Source organism: Manihot esculenta, chromosome 3, assembly GCF_001659605.2.
Source record: "Manihot esculenta cultivar AM560-2 chromosome 3, M.esculenta_v8, whole genome shotgun sequence".
Taxonomy (NCBI): Eukaryota; Viridiplantae; Streptophyta; class Magnoliopsida; order Malpighiales; family Euphorbiaceae; genus Manihot; species Manihot esculenta.
This window is the reverse complement of record NC_035163.2, coordinates 17464770-17485827: the sequence shown is the minus strand read 5'-3', so window position 1 is coordinate 17485827 and position 21058 is coordinate 17464770. Positions and strand designations below refer to the sequence as shown.

The window sequence follows — 21058 nt, the reverse complement described above, 5'->3', positions numbered from 1 at the left end:
GTGATCTGCACTTCCTCCCATACAAAGCTTCATATGGAGCCATCCCGATGCTAGCATGATGGCTGTTGTTGTAGGCAAACTCCACCAAAGGTAGATGTTGCCTCCAAGAACCGCCAAAGTCCAGCACACACATTCTAAGCATATCCTCGATAGTCTGGATGGTCCTTTCTGACTGTCCGTCAGTCTGGGGGTGGAAGGCAGTGCTAAAATCCAACCTAGTACCCATGGCATTCTGCAGACTCCGCCAAAACCTGGAGGTGAACTGGGGCCCTCTATCTGACACTATCGAAACAGGAACCCCATGCAGCCTGACGATCTCATCCACATATACCTGCGCCAACTTGTCTACAGAGTAGCCACTCCTGACAGGAATGAAGTGAGCAGATTTGGTGAGTCTGTCCACGATCACCCATATGGAGTCCACTCAGTTGGACGCCGCCGGTAACCCCACTACGAAGTCCATAGCTATATTTTCCCATTTCCATTCTGGAATAGGTAGCGAGTTAAGCATTCCAGCCGGCTTCTGATGTTCCAGCTTCACCCTCTGACACACTTCGCAGGCTGACACGAACTGTGCCACTTCTTTCTTCATAGCTGGCCACCAATAAACCTTCTTTAGATCTTGATACATCTTGGTGGCCCCGGGGTGAACGCTGTATCTTGCATTATGAGCCTCTCTCATAATGTCTCCTTTTAGCCCTATGTCATCTGGTACACATAATCGACTCCCATAGCGGAGGATCCCCTTACTGTCGAATCTGAACTCACTATCGTTGCCTGACTGAACAGTCCTGGCAATCTTCACTAACTCCGGGTCCTCATGCTGTTTCTGAGCCACCTGCTCCAGAAACACGGGTGCCACTCTCATCTGGGCCACCAGGGCACCTGTACCAGACAACTCCATCTGTAGACCTTCCTCAATAAGCTTGTAGAACTCCTTCACCACTGGCCTCCTCTCTGCCGATATGTGGGATAAACTGCCTAGTGACTTCCGGCTTAGGGCGTCTGCCACGACATTCACCTTACCCGGGTGATACTGAATCTTGCAATCATAGTCACTCAGCAGCTCCACCCACCTTCTCTGTCTCAAATTTAAATCTCTTTGACTCAGGATGTACTGCAGGTTCTTATGATCTGTAAAGATCTCACATTTTACCCCATAGAGGTAGTGCCTCCACATCTTGAGTGCAAAGATTACTGCTGCCATCTCAAGGTCATGTGTGGGGTAATTCAACTCATGCTTCTTCAGCTGCCTAGAAGCATAAGCAATCACCCTCTCATTCTGCATCAGTACACAACCCAGTCCCACACGGGACGCATCACAAAAGACTGTAAAGTCTTCATCACCAGATGGCAGAGCTAAAACTGGTGCTGAAGTCAACCTCTTCTTAAGCTCTTCAAAACTCTCTTCGCACTGGTCGGTCCACAGAAACTTCTGATTCTTCCTGGTTAACCTGGTCAGAGGAGCTGCTATTTTTGAGAAGTCCTGAACGAATCTCCTGTAGTAACCTGCCAAACCCAAGAAACTTCTAATCTCCATCACTGAAGTGGGTCTAGGCCAGTTAGCCACAGTTTCTGTCTTCTTGGGGTCTACCTCTATACCATTCTCTGACACTACATGCCCCAAGAACGAAATGCTCCTCAGCCAGAACTCACATTTAGAGAACTTGGCATACAAGCCATGTTCCCTCAAAGTCTGCAAGACCAACCGCAGATGATGGGCATGCTCCTCTGCATTCCTAGAATACACTAAGATATCATCTATGAAGACAATAACAAAGTGATCCAGGTACTGGCTAAACACTCTGTTCATGAGATCCATGAATGCTGCAGGGGCGTTGGTCAACCCGAACGGCATTACAAGGAACTCAAAATGCCCATATCTGGTCCTGAAAGCTGTCTTCGGCACGTCCTCATCCCTTATCCTTAGCTGATGGTACCCCGATCTCAGATCTATTTTGGAGAAACAACCCGCTCCTGCTAGCTGGTCGAATAGATCGTCGATCCTTGGCAATGGGTACTTGTTCTTGGTAGTGACTTTGTTCAACTGTCTGTAGTCGATACAAAGTCTAAGGGATCCATCCTTCTTTCTGACAAAAAAGACTGGTGCACCCCAAGGTGAGGTGCTCGGTCGGATGAAGCCCTTTTCTACCAACTCTTGCAACTGTTCCTTCAACTCTTTTAACTCTGCTGGAGCCATCCTGTAGGGAGGGATAGAGATCGGTCTAGTTCCAGGCACCAACTCTATCTCGAACTCTATCTCCCTAACAGGTGGTAAACCTGGAAGTTCATCCGGAAAAACATCCTGAAACTCTCTGACAACTGGCACCGAGGCCGGCTCCCTGACCTGACTGTCTAGCTCTCTCACATGAGCTAAGTACCCCTGACATCCCTTCCTAAGCAACCTACGAGCCTGAAGAGCTGATATCAGACCTCTAGGCGTGCCCCTCTTGTCTCCTCTGAAGACGACCTCTGACCCGTTCTGATCTCTGAACCTGACTACCTTGTCCCTGCAGTCCAAGGTAGCACCATGGGTAGATAGCCAATCCATCCCTAGAATGACGTCAAAGTCTGTCAAATCTAGAACCACAAGGTCGGCGGAGAGGCATCTTCCCTCAACAAAAACTGGACTGTACTGGCAGACTGACACTGCCACTGACGGGTCACACTTGGGTCCACTGACCCATAGGGGACACTCTAACCCAGAGACTATCAGACCCAACCTCTCAACGGCTCTCGGAGCAATAAAAGAATGAGATGCACCCGGGTCCATTAATGCATACACATCAGAACACCCAATGACGAGATTACCTGACACCACGGTGTTGGATGTGTTAGCCTCGTGCTGAGTCATGGTGAAGATCCTGGCTGGAGCTGATGGACCTTCACCTCGGGAACCAGAAGAAGAGGCTGCTCCTCTCCCTCTACCTCTGCCACTGCCCTGAGTTGTGGCTGGAACTGCTGGCTGTGCCACACTACCAGAAGCTGTCTGCTGGGGCTGGCCCATAAAAGGCGCTCTAGGACAATCCCGAGCCATGTGTCCCTCCTGTCCACATCTGAAACATGTGTTAGTCCCAGCTCGACACACTCCCCTGTGCGGTCTTCCACATCTCTGGCATTCTGTACCATCTGAGCCTGAGCTCGAGCCACCGCCAAATTCCAGACCGGATTTCAACTTGTTCCAAAACTTATTCTTCTTCAGCTTCCTGGTGGTGTTATCCCACCTCTTCTTACCTGAGCTCTGAGAAGAGAAACCTGGTCCTCCTCTGCCTGGGGTCTTAACCCCTGAAGACTGGGTCATTGACTGCTTCACTGACCCCTCAACTATAGCACTTGCTTCCATTCTTCGAGGCATATCCACCACAGTGTGGAAACTTTCTCTCTCAGCTGACTGAACCAACGAGGAGTACCTGGAATGTAGCTTCATAACATATTTCTTGGCTTTCTTCGTATCTGTATCTAGAGCTTGCCCTGAAAAAGGCAATAGCTCCAAGAATTTATCCGTGAACTCCTCTACACCCATGTGCTCTGACTGCCTCAATTGTTCAAACTCAATCATCTTCAGTTCTCTGGAACTGTCTGGAAAAGCCCATTCTTCCCATGTCATACCTTCTAGTCTCGGGTCCACATAACACTTGAACCATTCCCGTGCCTTCTTGCACTTTAAAGTGAACCCTGCCATCTGAATGGCCCTGCTGTCACTTGCCCCTAGCTCATCAGTTATTGTCTTCACCACTCTCAGATACTCAAAGGGGTCATCCCCTGACTTGTATTTGGGAGCATCTAGCTTGAGGTAATCTGTCATCTTTACCTTGCTCCCATCAGCTGAGCTAGGTCTAGGAGGTTGAGTAACTGGGGTTGCTGGTTCTGTAGGTGGTGGAGGTGGAGGTGCAGCATTCCCCGAGGCGGGGTTTGCCGGGTTTGGGTAGAAGGGTGAGGGTGGATAAGCTGGGTACTGTGTGTAAGGTGGATAGAAAGGTGGATAAGGCATGTAGGTAGGGTAGGGGTTAAAGCTGGAGTAATCCGATGTACCTCCCATCGGATACCCTGAACCCTGTGGGAAGGGTGGATAATGGGGTGGAAAACCATACCCCGAGGCCTGAACGCCTCCCTGAGACTCCCCTGTCCCTTCTTCCTCCATGCTCACATCCAGGTTCCCATCCCTCCTCTGATCCTCTTCCATAACCTCCCTCACATCTGAAGAACTTCCTCCTCTATCAGTCCCCCTTCTGCTAGCATCAAAAGACCTTCTAGGGTCCCTTGACACTCTTTCTCTGTTGGCTCTATAAGACATTGCCCTAGGCAATGTAGGAGGACGGGCGCTCGTGCCCTCATCCTCAGGTGGCACTCCAGTCAATCGTGCAGATCGACGAGTTCCTCTCATCCTGTTTTCTGAAAAACAGTACACATCATACAAGCATTAGCATCATATGGTTCATGTGGGCACACATGAACCCTCATCATATACATCACATAGCATAGCATATCATTAATGCACATGCACAAAGTCATGGCATTACACATCATCATACAAGACAGGACTCCACATCCTATCCTAGTGGACATGATCTTCCTATTGTGCTTGACCTTCTAGAACATCTATGAGCCCGACACTCTAGGTCCGATCCTATGAACCTAGGGCTTTGATACCATTCTGTAACGACCCGAAAATCGGACCGTTACCGGCGCTAGGATCCGGGTCGACTTAAGGCCGCCGGGACCCGTAGCAAGCCAAACATATAACCTGTAAACCTGTATAATCCCATACATGATCAACAATCATACACAAAAATTAAAACTTTTCTTTCAAATATCCAACTCAACCTGAACATATACTGTGCATAGTCATAAACATAATCATGATCCCTCTGTGGGATCTCATCAATGCCCCAATAGGCAAAAACATCATGAGATGAGTTGGCTTCCATAAACATAATAAAACATAACTATAGATCATGTATCAAAAGGGATAACAATACTCATAGGGTCAAGCACATCTATAACCTCAAAATACCTCATTACATAACATACTGTAATCTCTTACATTACATCATAGTACAATTGTCATGTCCACAATCTAACTATGACATACACATACTTCAAAACTCTGGCTAACCTCCTGGTCTACCCTGTACCTGCACATCTGGGGTTAGGGGAGAGGGGTGAGCTACAAAGCCCAGTGAGCAGAATAGTGAAAACATATATTAAAATTTCATGCCATTATGTAATGCAACACATCACAACGAATCACATCTCGGATGGTATTGTCACCTATAGTCCTCTACATAGTCCAACTGTGCCGGGACGTAGAATGGGTACAACCGGTCTTTCTCTTAACATAACATATCATACAGTCCAACTGTGCCAGGGACGTAGAATGGGTACAACCTGGACTTCCTCTTACATCGTGCCAGGGACGTAGAATGGGTACAACCTGGACTTCCATACCATATCATGCCATAACATCATCATATCATATGAGGACTAAAGGATCATCCAATAACCAATCCACATCAACATCATAAATGCAATGCAACATATTCGTGAATACTAATGCAAACAACCTACTATATCTCATGACATTCATGATGCATGGATCATGCTCAAAATTCATATTTCATTCATTTTAAAACTTAAGGTTTATTCCACTCACCTCTGGCTAGCTCTGACAAACTCTGTAGCAGCTGGCTCACTGCTGGGGTCCTCGGTTCTTCGGGTCCGAACCTACATAGGTGGACTCCAATGAGGGACCAAACATACATAAACATAACTCTAATATACTCCCCAAAAACCCCCTAAAACATCATAAAACAACTACATAAAAACATGCAAGAAATGGCTGGACAGGGCACTTTCGGCGGCAGGTTCGGCGGCCGAAAGTCCCTCCAGAGCCGAAAGTCAGGCAGGTTCGGCGGCACCTTCGGCGGCCGAAACTCCCAGACAGAGGCGAAACTCATGCATGTTCGGCGGCACCTTCGGCGGCCGAAAGTGCCAGACAGAGACGAAAGTCTCTTTTCGGGGGCAACTTCGGCAGCCGAAAGGCCTGCCTCCCCAGCCATGTTCGGCGGCCGAAAGCTCCTTCGGCTGCCGAACCTGGTTTCTGCCAAAGGGCAGAAACTTGGCTCCCTTATGCATTTTTGCCTCCAAACTCACCAATCATGCATAAACTTGTTCTAAAACATGCATAAACACCATATATCACACCTAGGGGTCTCAAACAAGCATATACCCCAACTACAACACTTCAAACACACAAAAATCAACATACATTGTTCATCAAAACATCAAAACCCATAAACTCATCAACAAGCCTAAACATGCATTTCTACCCATAAAACAACTTAAAAGCTTGCTTAAAACATATAAGGAGCTTAAGATCGGCTCTTACCTCTTGAAGATCGAGAGGGAGACGACCTAAACTTGGAGATCCACGAAAATGAGCTCCTGAGTTCCCAAAGCTCCAAAACTTGTTTCAAAAGTTCAAAACCTTCAATGCAAGCTTAAAACTCAAGAAAAATGGTGGGAATTTGAAGGAAGAACACTAGATTTGGAAGAGGGAGGTCGGAAGCTAGCTGTGGCCGAAAATGGGAGAAAGCTCGCCCATTTCGGCTAAGTGCCCCTTTTTATAGTGGCTGGCCAGACCACGTTCGGGGGCCAAAAGTGAAAAGCAAGCATGCCATGTTCGGCGACCGAACTTGACTTTCGGCGGCCGAACCTGAACTTCCCTCACTCATGCTTTCGGGGGCCTAACGTGCCTCCAAAACGCATGCATGTTCGGCGGCCGAACTTGACTTTCGGCGGCCGAACCTGGGTTTTCCTCCAAAGACTTTTCATGCAAAAACTCATTTAATTTTCATACTTAAAACCATGAAATGCTTTAAAACATTTTATGAAAACATGTTTCTACCCCACTAGAGGCTGCCGACATCCGAGATTCCACCGGACGGTAGGAATTTCGATACCGGAGTCTAGCCGGGTATTACAGGCGGAGAGCTCACCTTGGTCGACAATGGGGAGAAAAGCTCGCCCGTTTTCGGCTAAGGGACCCTTTTATAGTGGCTGGCCAGGCCACGTTCGGGGGCCGAACGTGCCTCCGCATGCATGCCATGTTCGGCGACCGAACTTGAGGTTCGGCAGCCGAACCTGGACTTCCCTCACTTATGCCTTCGGGGGCCTAAGGCACACCCGAAATGCCTGCATGTTCGGCGGCCGAACTTGAGGTTCGGCGGCCGAACCTGGGTTTTCCTCCAAGGTTGTTTTCATGCAAAAACTCATTTCCTTTTCATTTAAAATAATGAAATACATTAAAACATTTTAAGAAAACATGTTTCTACCCCACTAGAGGCTTCCGACATCCGAGATTCCACCGGACAGTAGAAATTCTGATACCGGAGTCTAGCCGGGTATTACACATACATGATCAACACATACATAAAATTTTGAACTTTTCTTTTCATTCATTCACCAAACTCAACCTGTGCATGCACTATACATAAACATAATCATTAACCCCTCACTGGAGTCCTCAACAATGCTCCACTGGGGTAACATAACATGCATTAAGTTTGGTCTACATAAAACATCATTAAAACCATGTACTCAAGGGGATTAACAACATACTGGGGTCAAGCACAATTCTATCCTCAACAACACTATTACATTACATAACTATTTAATACTTTACATTTCATCATGTCCACATCTAACTATTACATAACATAATTTTACTCTTCTTGACCTCATGGCCTATCCCGTACCTGCAAACCTGGGAGATTAGGGAAATGGGGTGAGCTACTAGAGCCCAGTGAGCAGAATAATAAAACATTACATTAAAAGTTCATGCTATCATGAAATGCATCACAACACAAACATATCATATCAAGGATGGACTTGTCACCAATAGCCCTCTACATATCCAATCGTGTCAGAACGTAGAATGGGTCCTGGTCTTTCTCTTACATAGTGCCAGCGAACGTAGAATGGGTCCCACTGGTCTTTCATTCCATACCGTACATATCATATCATCACATCATAGATCGAGGGCTATGGATCATCCAATATCCATCTGCACCAACATAATCATATGCAATGCAACATATTCGTGAATTCTAGTGCAAACAACCTATTATATAACATGGCAATTATGATGCATGAATCATGCTAAAACATTCATTATTTGCTTAAAAACATAAAGAGTCATTCTACTCACCTTTGGCTAGCTCTGACAAGACTCTGAAGCAGCTGACTCACTGCTGGGGGCCTCGGTTCCTCGGGTCCGAACCTACACAGATGGACTTAAATGAGGGACCTAACATACTAGAACATGACTCTAAAATACTCCCCAAAAACCCCCTAAAACACCTTAAAACAATCATAGAAATCATGCAAAGGAGGGCTGAACAGGGCACTTTCGGCGGCAGGTTCGGCGGCCGAAAGGCCCTCCAGAGCCGAAAGTCATGCACCTTTGGCGGCACTTTCGGCGGCCGAAGGCTCCCTCCAGAGACGAAACTCATGCATGTTCGGCGACACCTTCGGCGGCCGAAACTCCCTTCCAGAGCCGAAAGTCCACTTTCGGGGGCAGGGTTCGGCAGCCAAAAGTTGGCCTCCACAGGCAGGTTCGGCGGCCGAAAGAGCCTTGGGTTGCCGAACCTGAGTTCTCCCAAAGGGGCAGAAACTCAGCTCCAACATGCACAAAAGCCTCCCAACTCATTCAACATGCATTTACCTAGTCTACAACATGCAAACTCAAGCCAACAAGCACATAGGGGTCTCAAACTAACTTAAACCCCAACCAAAACACATCAAACAACCCACATTGTCCATAAACACAACATAAACCAAAAACTTAGCATAAACCTAATCATGCATTTCTACCTCATAGATCTTCATAAAACTTGTGTAAAACATATAAGGAAGGTCGGATCTAAGCTTACCTCTTGAAGATCGAGAGGAAAGACGATCCTAGCTTGGAGATGGGGAGAAATCAACTCTTTAGTCTCCAAGCTTCAAAACTTGCTCTTTTGCTCAAATATCTTCAAACCAAGTGAAAACTCATAAGAAAATCATGAAGATTCGAAGGAAGAAGCTCAAAATCGATGAGGGACGACGGAGGACTCACCTTGACCGAAAACGGGGAAAAAGCTCACCCGTTCGGACATGGGGACCCTTTTATAGGTGGCTGGCCAGGCCACTTTCGGGGGCCTAACGTGCCTCCGCATGCATGCCATGTTCGGCGGCCGAACCTAGACTTCCCTCACTCCTGCCTTCGGGGGCCTAAAGCACTCCCGAAATGCATGCATGTTCGGCGGCCGAACCTGGGTCTTCCTCCAAGGCTATTTTCATACAAAACTCATTTCCTTTCTTGCTTAAAACCATAAAATACATTAAAACATTTTATGAAAACATGGTTTTACCCTTTTAGAGATTTTCGACATCCGAGATTCCACCGGACGGTAGGAATTCAGATACTGGAGTCTAGCCGGGTATTACAGCAAGACTTGATGGAGTATCGAGTGTTATGATATCTTGATCTTCCTTTTTATGGATAAGATTTCTACGACCGCGTATTAGCTTATTGCATTCTTGTCATATGGTCATGTCCTATGGTGACGGCTTATAACTTACTTTCAATTATTATTATAGCGTATGAATAATATTATTAACTTTAAATTTTATTATAATATAAATTTTAATTTTAATAATATTAAATTATTAAATAATATTTTTAATTTAAAAAATAATTAAATTTCTGCATAAATGATTCATTTTACCTCTCAATTAATTTTAATAAATTTAAATAAAATTTATAAACATTTGAATCATAATCTACTTTTTATTAAAAATAAATTATAATATCATCTAATTTATTAAATATAATAATAAAATATTAAATAATTTTAATAATATTTTTTTATTTTTTAAAAAATAACATTAAAATATTATATAATTAAAATTAAAATATCACATAATAAGTTTAAATTTTAATATTTTTATTATTATTTATACTTAAATTCTTTCGATTATTTTTTATTATAATTTTAATGTATAATATATATATTTTCGAGTATAAAAATGTGTAACATATCGTGGGTTGAAATTAGTAAATATAAAAGTAATAAAAAGAGAGGAGTCGTGGATTACCAAAATTATCTTTTATATTTTAATTATTAAATTATTAATCAATCTAATTTAATAAGTAAATATATAAAATAATATTTTTAATTTACTCATATAATTTTATTTTCGTTGCAATTTAAATACAAATAAGACTATATAATTTAAATTTATATAAACAATAAAGTAATTATTATAAATAATAAAAAATTATTATTGGGAGAATCATTAGTATCATTATAAATAATAAAATATAATGAAAATTATTTAGTGATTTTAATAATAAAAAATTTTATTAGTTTATTTTTTATTAAATATTTATTATCTAAAATTTTATTAAATTTGTAGCGATAATTTAAACAAGAATCTAAATATTTGAAGTAATAACAATTTGTTAAAAAAAAATCACAAATCATATAAAATTAAATGTATTATTTAGTAATTTTATATTGATAACTAAAATTGTCCTCTCAAATTTTAATAACACAAATATGTTGTAATATTATTTGTTATATATAAAGTTAATAATGAACACATACATTAATTTGTAAATTAAATAATGAGTAAAAATAATGCACATATAAAAAAAATTAATTATTAAAATAGATTGTATTAGAATTATCGAATATAAAAAACTAAAACTTTTAATATTATAACTAAAATTTTCTATTTTAAATGAGTACACGTAGATGCGCATTCGGTCGGTTCGGTTTAAAATCGAATCGAATTAAATAAATCAAAAATTAAAATTTTAATATTTATAAAAATTGAATCGAATTGATTTTAGTCAGAAATCAAATCGAACTGAATCAGTCTGATTCGATTCGATTCAGTTCGGTTTAAATTTTTAATAAATTTTTTATTTTTTAAACTTTATTTTTAATATTTTAAAATTTAATTAAAATATTTTAAGTTTAATATAATTTAATCTCTTTATATTATTGAAAATAATATACTATTATTATTAAATCGATTCGATTTGATTTTTTTTATTTATTTTTAATTAAAATCGAATCAAAGTGAAATAATTAAAATTTTTAAGATTAAAAATTAAACCGAACTGAAATGAATAAAAAATCGAACTAAATTTTTAAATTAATTCAGTTTGATTAATTTTTTTAATTTAAACTAAATTTTATACGGTCTAAACACTCTAGGCAAAGGGCAGACTCCGAAGCTTTTTGCCCCGCAAGGATAAAAATAAAAAATAAAAAATAACAAAAGAATTTAAATTTTTATCTATTTTTTTCTTTCAGAGCATAGCAAATTTAAAGTTTACCGCATTAAAATGCGGTAATTTTTATTTTTATAAAGTTAAATACAGCACTTTATAAGTGCTGTATTTGATAAAAATAATTAAAAATAAAAAATATATACCTTATTGCACATTTTATATATATTGATTTATACTATAATATAATTTTTGAAAGTTTAATAAAATTTATAATTTAATTCATATTTAAAAAAATAATTCAATTTTTCAATTTTTATTTTGTTCATAAAATATATATTTTCTAAAATTTATTATCAATATATTTTATTGTAAATTTATATTAATAATTTTTTTAATACTGCTAAGGTAATAATTATTTATATATTTTTTTAAAATATAAAAATTAAATTATTATAGTGCAATAATAAATTTTAATGAAATAATTATTTTTATTAATAAAATAAAATTATTTCATATATTATAAAATGTTTATATTAAATATTTTTTATTATGTTAATATAAATAATTTAATTTAAATGTTTATATTTCATATATCTATTTGTTGCAATATGTTTTAAAAATTTATTAAAATTTATTTCCTGTGAAATGAATTATACTAAAAGAAGGATTATAGACCCAGTCCATTATGGATTTAAGAGACAAATGAATATAATATAATTTTTATAATAGAACCTTACCTTGTAAATCGAATTCAAATAATTTGATTCGGTACCTCAGAAAGCATCCACCCCCCCTTCATCCTGATTTTCAATCTCTAAACTGGGTACGGTTTCATAAACTTTTCAACCCCAAATTGGAGCGGAGCATGAAAGCCCTAATTAGCAAAATCCCCCTTGGATTTTTTCAGTTATCGCAGAGAAAATGCTGACATAGCCAAGTCACGTGCCACGTGACTTGAAAGACCTAGTCCCATGACGAAGCATCCCAATTGGAAGGAAATTCATCACCCGTCCATTTTACATCGTACGGTCATCATTAAATTTCTATAAATAAATATGAAAAATGTAACAAATAAAATAAAGAAATAAGATATAGGGTGAAAGGAAAGATAGAAGCAAAGAGAAAGAGTTGAGAGTTTGGGTGAAGATAACAGAGAAAGCGCCGATTTTTGGATTTGTTAGCAATCAAACTGAAAATCTAAGGCACACCCAGCAATCTTAAGCATTTCATCTTTCACCCTCTGATTTTCTCGAGAAAATCATTCTTTTCTCCGTTAGCAAACTAAGTATTCAAATTCTTCTGCACATTTTGCTGCTGCAGCTGCTGCTGGCGCTACTATTGTGTAATGTAATGTAATGAGTTTCGCACCCGTATACTCTCTCTCTCTTCTAGGATTATGGCTTTGTTTTTTGGTTGTTGAGAGAATGAAATGATGATTCTGATAGGGGATTTCCAAATTTTCTTCTTTTCTTATTTTCTCAACAACCAAACAGTTGTTTGTCTCGGTCATTAATTTTACCCTTGTCTTAAAATGCAGGCTGATTCGAGATAAATTTTTGTAGATTCCATTGGATTGACCACAGATCTTGAGGTGATCTCAGATTTTCCAACATCGTTAAGTCTATTATTCAAACTTTCCTACGTTTTCCGAGAAAACATGTGGCCGGCTCATCCGTTTATGTTTCTCATACTTTTTCCTTTTCAACTTAGTTCGATTGCTAATTATAAAAACTTCTTGCTTTTGTATAACTATGGTTAGTGGAAAATTTTCTTCTAAATCTGTTACTAATTTACTTCTTTTTTAATTGCCAAAAGAAAAATCCAGTTTTCTTTAAAATTTTCCTTCTATTTTTGTCATTCGGAAATAACAAATCTTTGGAAAGTGTCCAATTATCCCTTTTTTGTCTGAGATTAATGAATAATCCTCACAATTTCTTCCAAATTTTGTTGCAGAGAGAGAGAGAAAGAGAGAGAGAGGATGGAAAAGGAAAAGAAGAGTCAAACAGCAACAGAGACGGATTTTGTGTTGCAATGGGGAACCAAAAAGAGGCTTAGATGTGTGAAAGTGAAAAAAGACCAAAACTTGGCCAACAAATCTAAACCAATTGATTCTTTGCCAAAGAAGAAGTTTACATCTCGTGTTGTCACTGCCGAGAAAGAATCTCCTCGTGTCATCAAGTAAGAAAACTCCATATATATGTAAGAATGCATAAATGAATTTGTTCGAAAGCATTTGTTATAGCTTTGCTTCTTCACTTGTTTTGTATTTTACTATCAGCTAAACAAGGCTTTGGACAACTTTTCAGTCTTTGGCGTTCTTTAGAAATGTACAATTTGTTTGCTTGTATGCTTTAATTGTTAGTAGTTGTATGCTTAAGAAATGAATCATTACATTTTTAGGATGTTTTCACTGATGATGAGTGACGTTTTATTGGGTTTTTAGCCTCTGTCTAGGTGATGACAGAATTGTGGGAAAACAGAAAAAGGAAAGAGTTGATATTATAGAACTGTTTCAAGCTGTAGTGTTTTCAGATTACAATTGTTTTTTCACTTCCAATTCCTGTTTTTTATTTCTAGAAAGGACTATCAAAATATGCGACTTGATTCCATTTTTGGTTGTGTTATGGTTATAGGAATTCTGATTTGCCAATGAACAATAGGAAGTCCTCAGTGTTATCGCCGGAGAAAGAAGATCGATACTACACAACGAGGGGATCATTGGGATTGGATGACAATGGGAAGGTTTTGATTGATAATACGAAGGAAGATAAGGGTCTGGTATGGCCTAAACTATTTATTACATTGTCTAGCAAAGAGAAGGAAGAGGATTTCATGGCTATGAAAGGATGCAAGCCTCCTCAAAGGCCTAAGAAAAGAGCCAAACTGATACAAAAAACTCTACTTGTAAGTCTCCTCAATATATCCCTGGGAACTGAATTTGATTTGGGTTCTATTCGGCAACAATTTTGAAAGTAGTATTTAGTAGTTGAGTAAGTGGATCATGAAAAACTAATTCTTGTAACCTTTAATTAATCACTACTTAAACAACTATCCACTGCTAAAATAGCTAATAGCTACTACAGTAACTAATATTGCCAAATGGGGCCTTGGTTTTGTCCTCAACTTCTCCTGCTGTGGGATTTATTGATTTCTTAGATTTTCTTGTTCCTTCTAATGGTGGCGCAGTTGGTGAGTCCGGGTGCATGGTTAACAGATTTGTGTCAAGAGAGGTATGAAGTTAGGGAGAAGAAGGCTTCCAAAAAGGTGCTATTTTGTTCTTTGATTTCCTTTCCAAGCTCATGTGGATTTTTTTTTGCTCAATGATGAATTTGCATATCTATTTGATTATCAGATTGAACATGGGGTTTTCATTTCTTGTTTGGGTCCTAAGAAAATCAACTCCATGAAAATGAGCAAGTATTAATTTGGGAATTATTTGATGCAGAGGCCCAGAGGATTGAAGGCAATGGGAAGCATGGAAAGTGACTCAGAATGAGAGATTTAACGGAGGCAAGAATATTTTGATTTTTGATGGTTAGGATAGGAGAGACAAATACAAACATGAAATTTTATTTTTCTTTTCTTTTCTTGTCTTGTAAGAAAGAAAAGAAAAATGAATAGCATGGGGGTGTCTCTGTGTCTTTTTGTGAATTAGATGTCTGGAATACAAATTAGTCAATTTTTTTTTTTCTCCTCTCCCTCTGGGGGCGGTGATGACTGATGCTTCATCTCATTCTTTATTGCATTTCACGGGTCATTCTTCCTTCCCTGCAGGGTTCTTTGTATGCTTACTATTCTGGCTAAGATTCTTGCGTTATCTAAAGATTGCTCGTACCCACTAAAAGGAAAAATATTAATTAAAATATATATAATTATTAATAAAAAGTATTTTTTTATATAAATCATTAATTAAAATATATAAAATTGAAGATTCACTTTGATTTCGACTTTCATTCTGATTTCAATTTGAATTTCAAGCATTTACATCTAAAATTACAATATTTTTATAATCATAGATAAAAATAGTAGCATCAAATTTTATATATATAATTGATTTTTTATTTTTATTATTAATGAAAAATAAAAATAAAATAAAATAAAATAAATTCCGTGTAGTGGTTCTTGGCAAGAGGTGGTCGAAAAGCAACTGCCCACCAAAAACCTTGTGGATTTTGAATTTTAAATTTTGCGTTTTTTGGGGTTTTGCCCTTTTCTTTTCTCTTCCTTTTCGTCGAATTTTCAAATTTTGTTCCGCTTTTTCATCGAATTCTTTCACGTTTCTTCTTTTTCTTTTTCTTTTTTTAAAAAAATTTATAACATACTAACTACATTTAGCAAAAGTCACAATTTAATTTTTTTTATTTTAATAATAAATAATTTAATTTTTAAAATTTTATTCTACTAATAAAATAATTATTTTTTTAAAATTTACTATTTAAAAAATAACAATTTAATTTTTTAAATTTAACTTTTTATAAGTGTTTAGTCTTTAAATTTTAATAATTTATAATAATTTAATTTTATAATTTTAATATTTATGATAATTTAGTCTTTTTAAATTGATTTTGTTAATTAATAATTAATTAACAGTAAAATTATAAAGTGATTATTTTATTAATAAAATAAAATTTAAAAATTAAATTATTTAATATTAAATAAATAGAGACTAAATCGTAAATGTTAGAAAACTATAATTTTTTTTAATTAGATAAATTCTCATAGTTTATATCTAATATTAGAGCTGAGCTTTTTTCGATTGAAATATGTCTTTTATTAAACTTAATTATTGAACTTTATATTAATAGTGAATTGAAAAATAAAATTTTTCAGATTTATTCAAACGTAATTATTATCGAATTAAACCTGTGATTGCATAATTATTTAATTTATACATATAAATATAAATTACATACATCTTTAAAATTTTAAGAGTTAAATAGATATATTTTATAAAATTTATATATTTAATAATTATATTTTATAAAGTTAAAGGATTAAATAATTATTTTTTTTAATAACAGTTAAATATAAAAATTTAAAAAAAAAAAAAGTTAAAATGTCGTTTTTGTGTAAAAGTCAGAAATGAATTATATATTTAGTCTAAAATATATTAATCAGTTACTAATTATTTTTAAATATTAAATATTTTTATGAGTTTTATATAAATAATTAGATGGTGTTACACATTAAACTAATCAATTAATTTAATCCTACAACCAATATTTAATATTTTGTCTTTCCTTTTTATATTTTTCTAGGAAAATTGTTTTCCTAAAAATATATTAAATCTCCAATTATTTTACTCTAAAATATTTTTTACATTTTATAATATTTGAATACTCAAAAAATTAATTAACAAAAAATGTTTTTTAATTAAAAAAATCATTTTCACACTCTAAATTTATTATTAAGGTTTTTATATACAAATTTAATAATATATTTTATTTTTAAATTAAAATTAAATAATAAAAAAATAATTTTTTTTATTAAACGTAATTAATTTAATAAATAATTTATCCTTTTATCCCTATTAATTTTTTTTCTAATTTGTAAGTCAATTGAATCATATAAACTTAATGCGCTTATTTATTATGGCATCAGGCCATCTCCAACCCTATGCACCATTTTTTGCGCAATATTATCTCCAACCTTCTGCACCATTTTTAACACCAAAAAAAATATTCTATTTATATTCTTCTCTCTTTAATATTATATTATTTATTTTACTTTAATTTTATTTATATATTTCACTCAAAAAATTCATATAATTTTATATATTCACTCTAAATATTTATATATTTTATATTTTCATCTAATATTCAAATATTTAATTATTTTATAAATAAACAAATAAAAATATATTAATTATAAAATTATATTAATTAAATAATAATTATAAAAAAACATTACTTAAACATTAATTATAAACATACATTAATTAAACATTAATTAGCAAACTAAAAATAAAATAAACTCATACATATTAAATTATCAATAAAAAATTACAAGCTAATTTATATGATCATTTGAATTTGTATATTGCTCCCACAAATGCTCTATTAATGCATTACGAAGTGCAAAATGAGCATCTTTATCCTTAATTTTTTTGTGTCGAGCTAAAAATTGTTGAAATCGAGTAGTTTCATCGACAGCCATTTCAACAGTTGGAGCTGAAAATTCTCTACCGTCTTCAATAGGTGCACTAAGATCACGTTCATCCTCGATTATCATATTATGCATGATAATACATGTAGTTAAAATATCATGCAACACTTTTTTTTTTCAAAAACGTGATGGCCCTGCAACGATTGCAAAACGTGACTGTAACACTCCGAAAGCACGTTCAACATCTTTTCGACATGATTCTTGTTTCATTGCAAAATACTTCTTCTTCCTTGTTTGTGGTTCACGAATAGTTTGCACAATAGTTGACCATTTCGGATATATACCATCAGCTAAATAATAACCCGTATTATATACGTTTCCTTGAATAATATAATGAGCGGGAGGAGCAATACCTTTAGCAAGGTCGGAAAATAAATGCGATGACTCCAAAACATTAATATCGTTATTAGAGCCAGGCATTCCAAAATATGCATGCCATATCCAAAGGTCATAATCAGCTACAGCTTCTAAAATAATTGTTGGCGATCCACTACGACTTGTATATTGGCCAGCCCATGCAGTAGGGCAATTTTTCCATTTCCAATGCATGCAATCGAGACTACCTAACATTCCAGGAAAGCCACGTTGCTCACCAATATAAAGAAGCCTTGCAACATCCTCGGCAGTTGGTGATCTCAGATACTGCTCACCAAAAACCTCAACAATGGCTCGACAAAATCTCTTTAGACTTTCAATTGCAGTGGACTCCCCAATTTTCACATATTCGTCTGTAGCATCCGCCGGCAAACCATACGCTAACATTCGAAACACAGCTGTGATTTTTTGAAGAGTAGATAATCCAATTTTACCTACTGCATCTCTTTGTTGTTCAAAGTATGTATCATGCGCTTTTATTGCATCGACAATACGAAGAAATAAATTTCGAGACATTCTATATCGTCGACGAAACATTACATCATTGAAACGTGGATTATCTGAAAAATAATCCAGAAATAAATTACGATCAGCCGCTTCACGATCTCGATTGATTACTACATGACCTAGAACAGAGCCACCTCTAGAAACTCGATGTTGATCTTGTATTTGCTGCAAAACCATCTTATTTCTAAGAAATTGTTGATGAACTGCTTGTGTTTCCACTACAAACTCATTATCATCTGAAATATAATCATCAATATCTGAAGAAGACGATGATGAATTTTCAGCATCATTATGTGATGTATCTCCAACATAGAAATCCATTTTAAGTAATGATCTATAGAATTTTCTTGACTCGAATTTAAGATGAACTGAAAAATATGAGTTATGTTTATATCTTTAAAGAATACATGATTTAATAGAAGAAATGTGGGGGTAGGGATGCATACTATCTGAAGGTCGAGATCGAAATGAAATCCATCCAACGGTTGATTTTTAGATAAGATCTATCAGAATACTGTTGGTGTAATTATTATCTGAGATTCCATCTGACTTCATTGAAAAATGTGGGGATAGGGGTGCATACTATCTGAAGGTCGAGATCGAAATGAAATCCATCCAACGGTCGATTTTTAGATAAGATCTATCAGAATACTGTTGGTGTAATTATTATCTGAGATTCCATCTGACTTCATTGAAAAATGTGGGGATAGGGGTGCATACTATCTGAAGGTCGAGATCGAAATGAAATCCATCCAACGGTCGATTTTTAGATAAGATCTATCAGAATACTGTTGGTGTAATTATTATCTGAGATTCCATCTGACTTCATTGAAAAATGTGGGGATAGGGGTGCATACTATCTGAAGGTCGAGATCGAAATGAAATCCATCCAACGGTCGATTTTTAGATAAGATCTATCAGAATACTGTTGGTGTAATTATTATCTGAGATTCCATCTGACTTCATTGAAAAATGTGGGGATAAGGGTGCATACTATCTGAAGGTCGAGATCGAAATGAAATCCATCCAACGGTCAATTTTTAGATAAGATCTATCAGAATACTGTTGATGTAATTATTATCTGAGATTCCATCTGACTTCATTGAAAAATGTGGGGATAAGGGTGCATACTATCTGAAGGTCGAGATCGAAATGAAATCCATCCAACGGTCAATTTTTAGATAAGATCTATCAGAATACTGTTGATGTAATTATTATCTGAGATTCCATCTCACTTATATATATTGGAATGCCAACATCTACAACTTACCATAAGTTAGCCATATCCTTCAATATTTAATCACTTTGTAAACGATGACTTCAAGATCTGCAGGATATTCTACCAATGAAGATGTGCTATTATGCGGAGTTTATCTAGATATTTCACAAGATCCCATTATAGGTAAACAACAATCTAGTCAACGTTTTTGGAGTCGGGTGGCAGAAGCATATGAAATTGCAAAGAATGAGTGTTGGGAGTCCCGCAACCCACGATCTTTGCAATGTCGATTGCAAGTTATTGAGAAGGCTATAAGAAAATTGAATGGTTGTTATCGACAAGTTGAAAACTTACATCCTAGTGGTGCTTCAGAGCAAGATCTAGTGAGTATTTTTTTGGTAATTACTTTGTACATAAATATTAGAATTTTTCTTAACATTTTTCTAATTATGCAGCTCAATCAAGCGAAAACTTTACTAATGCAAGATCCAAGCTACAAAAAAGGATTCAAATTTGACCATGTTTGGAGCATGATGAAGGATGCTGAGAAGTTTAAAGATTGTAGCTCTAAAAAAAAATAGTTCAAAATCAAAGCTCCTCTTATGTGTCCTCAGAGTCGGACAATCCTACTCTTGACTCGCCTATGGTACCATCTTCAAACTTATCATCTTTTTCAATCCATTTAAATGAGGATATTGCAGGAGATTATACATCATCGGATCGACCTCTTGGTGTCAAAAAAGCAAAATTGAAGAAAAAACTTGACGAATCTTTTTCATCCGCTCTGAAATGCTTACATGCTGATAATGAAAAACTTGTGGAATCGTTGGCGAATGCAACTGCAGAAAGGGAGAAGGGAAGACTAATGAAAAGTAGAGCTTTGGACTTAAAGGAATTTAAAGAAGAAAATAAAATTTTATTGCTTGATTTAAATTCTATTTCTGATCCAATTGCTCGTGAAACATTTCGCCAAGAAAAAATTCGAATATCAGAGAAAAGAGCTCAGCGTCAACAACCACCACCGTCATCCGCATCTAATGTGTATGGTCAATATCTCAATGATATTGCTGGATCCGGGTCTGACCTTCTGGAATATTAAATATTTAATGTACCGTGAATAATTGTATTTTGAATTAATATATATTATTCAATTATAATATATGTGTCACTTTACTAATTTATTTATATTATTCTATATAATATATTATAAATAAATTAATTTATTATAAATATTATTTATAATTATGAATATATTAATTTAAATTAATTTTCAATAATTATAAAAATATAAAATAAATTAAAAATATAAAAAATTATCAAAGTGAAAAAAAATTAAACTTAATTGAAAATATATATAAATTTTGAATTATATTATAATTTAAAAAATAGAAAAAAAATAAATTTTAAATTATATTATAAATTAAAAAAAAAACAGAAAATAGTAATGCTACAGTGTCACGCCATATTTGACGTGACACTGTAGCGAGTGCCAAAATCCCATTAGA

General features: G+C 35.9%; 3 protein-coding genes across 6 annotated transcripts; 2 read left to right on the top strand and 1 right to left on the bottom strand.

The window, feature by feature from the left end:
* Positions 1–12374: 12374 nt before the first annotated feature.
* On the top strand, positions 12375–15054 carry LOC110608166. 4 transcript variants are annotated; one of them, XM_021747376.2, is made up of 6 exons: positions 12375–12634; positions 12825–12878; positions 13241–13465; positions 13921–14191; positions 14474–14551; positions 14733–15054. In XM_021747376.2, the coding sequence occupies exons 3-6, from the start codon at positions 13266–13268 to the stop codon at positions 14781–14783; spliced, it is 600 nt and encodes a 199-aa protein (XP_021603068.1). In that variant the 5' UTR covers positions 12375–12634; positions 12825–12878; positions 13241–13265; the 3' UTR covers positions 14784–15054. The 4 variants fall into 4 exon arrangements, with proteins under 4 accessions (XP_021603068.1, XP_021603069.1, XP_021603066.1 ...); XM_021747377.2 differs by having other exon boundaries at positions 12825–12901; XM_021747374.2 differs by having other exon boundaries at positions 12375–12639.
* A 2515-nt stretch (positions 15055–17569) lies between these two features.
* Positions 17570–18873, bottom strand: LOC122723286. The gene has a single exon (XM_043955071.1). The coding sequence runs from the start codon at positions 18653–18655 to the stop codon at positions 17570–17572; it is 1086 nt and encodes a 361-aa protein (XP_043811006.1). The 5' UTR covers positions 18656–18873.
* A 775-nt stretch (positions 18874–19648) lies between these two features.
* LOC122723285 (glutathione S-transferase T3-like) lies at positions 19649–20134 on the top strand. The gene is made up of 2 exons (XM_043955070.1): positions 19649–19936; positions 20009–20134. Exons 1-2 carry the CDS (start codon positions 19649–19651, stop codon positions 20132–20134), a joined length of 414 nt encoding a protein of 137 aa, XP_043811005.1.
* The last annotated feature ends 924 nt before the right edge of the window (positions 20135–21058 follow it).

Excerpts from the sequence above, each read along its gene's own strand:
- LOC122723285 (XM_043955070.1), top strand. The coding sequence starts at position 19,649 with ATGACTTCAAGATCTGCAGGATATTCTACCAATGAAGATGTGCTATTA. Across the intron at positions 19,937-20,008 it reads GTGCTTCAGAGCAAGATCTA|CTCAATCAAGCGAAAACTTT; the intron begins GTGAGTATTTTT and ends CTAATTATGCAG.
- LOC110608166 (XM_021747376.2), top strand. The coding sequence starts at position 13,266 with ATGGAAAAGGAAAAGAAGAGTCAAACAGCAACAGAGACGGATTTTGTG. Across the intron at positions 13,466-13,920 it reads GAATCTCCTCGTGTCATCAA|GAATTCTGATTTGCCAATGA; the intron begins GTAAGAAAACTC and ends TTATGGTTATAG. Across the intron at positions 14,552-14,732 it reads AGAAGAAGGCTTCCAAAAAG|AGGCCCAGAGGATTGAAGGC; the intron begins GTGCTATTTTGT and ends TATTTGATGCAG.
- LOC122723286 (XM_043955071.1), bottom strand. The coding sequence starts at position 18,655 with ATGGATTTCTATGTTGGAGATACATCACATAATGATGCTGAAAATTCA.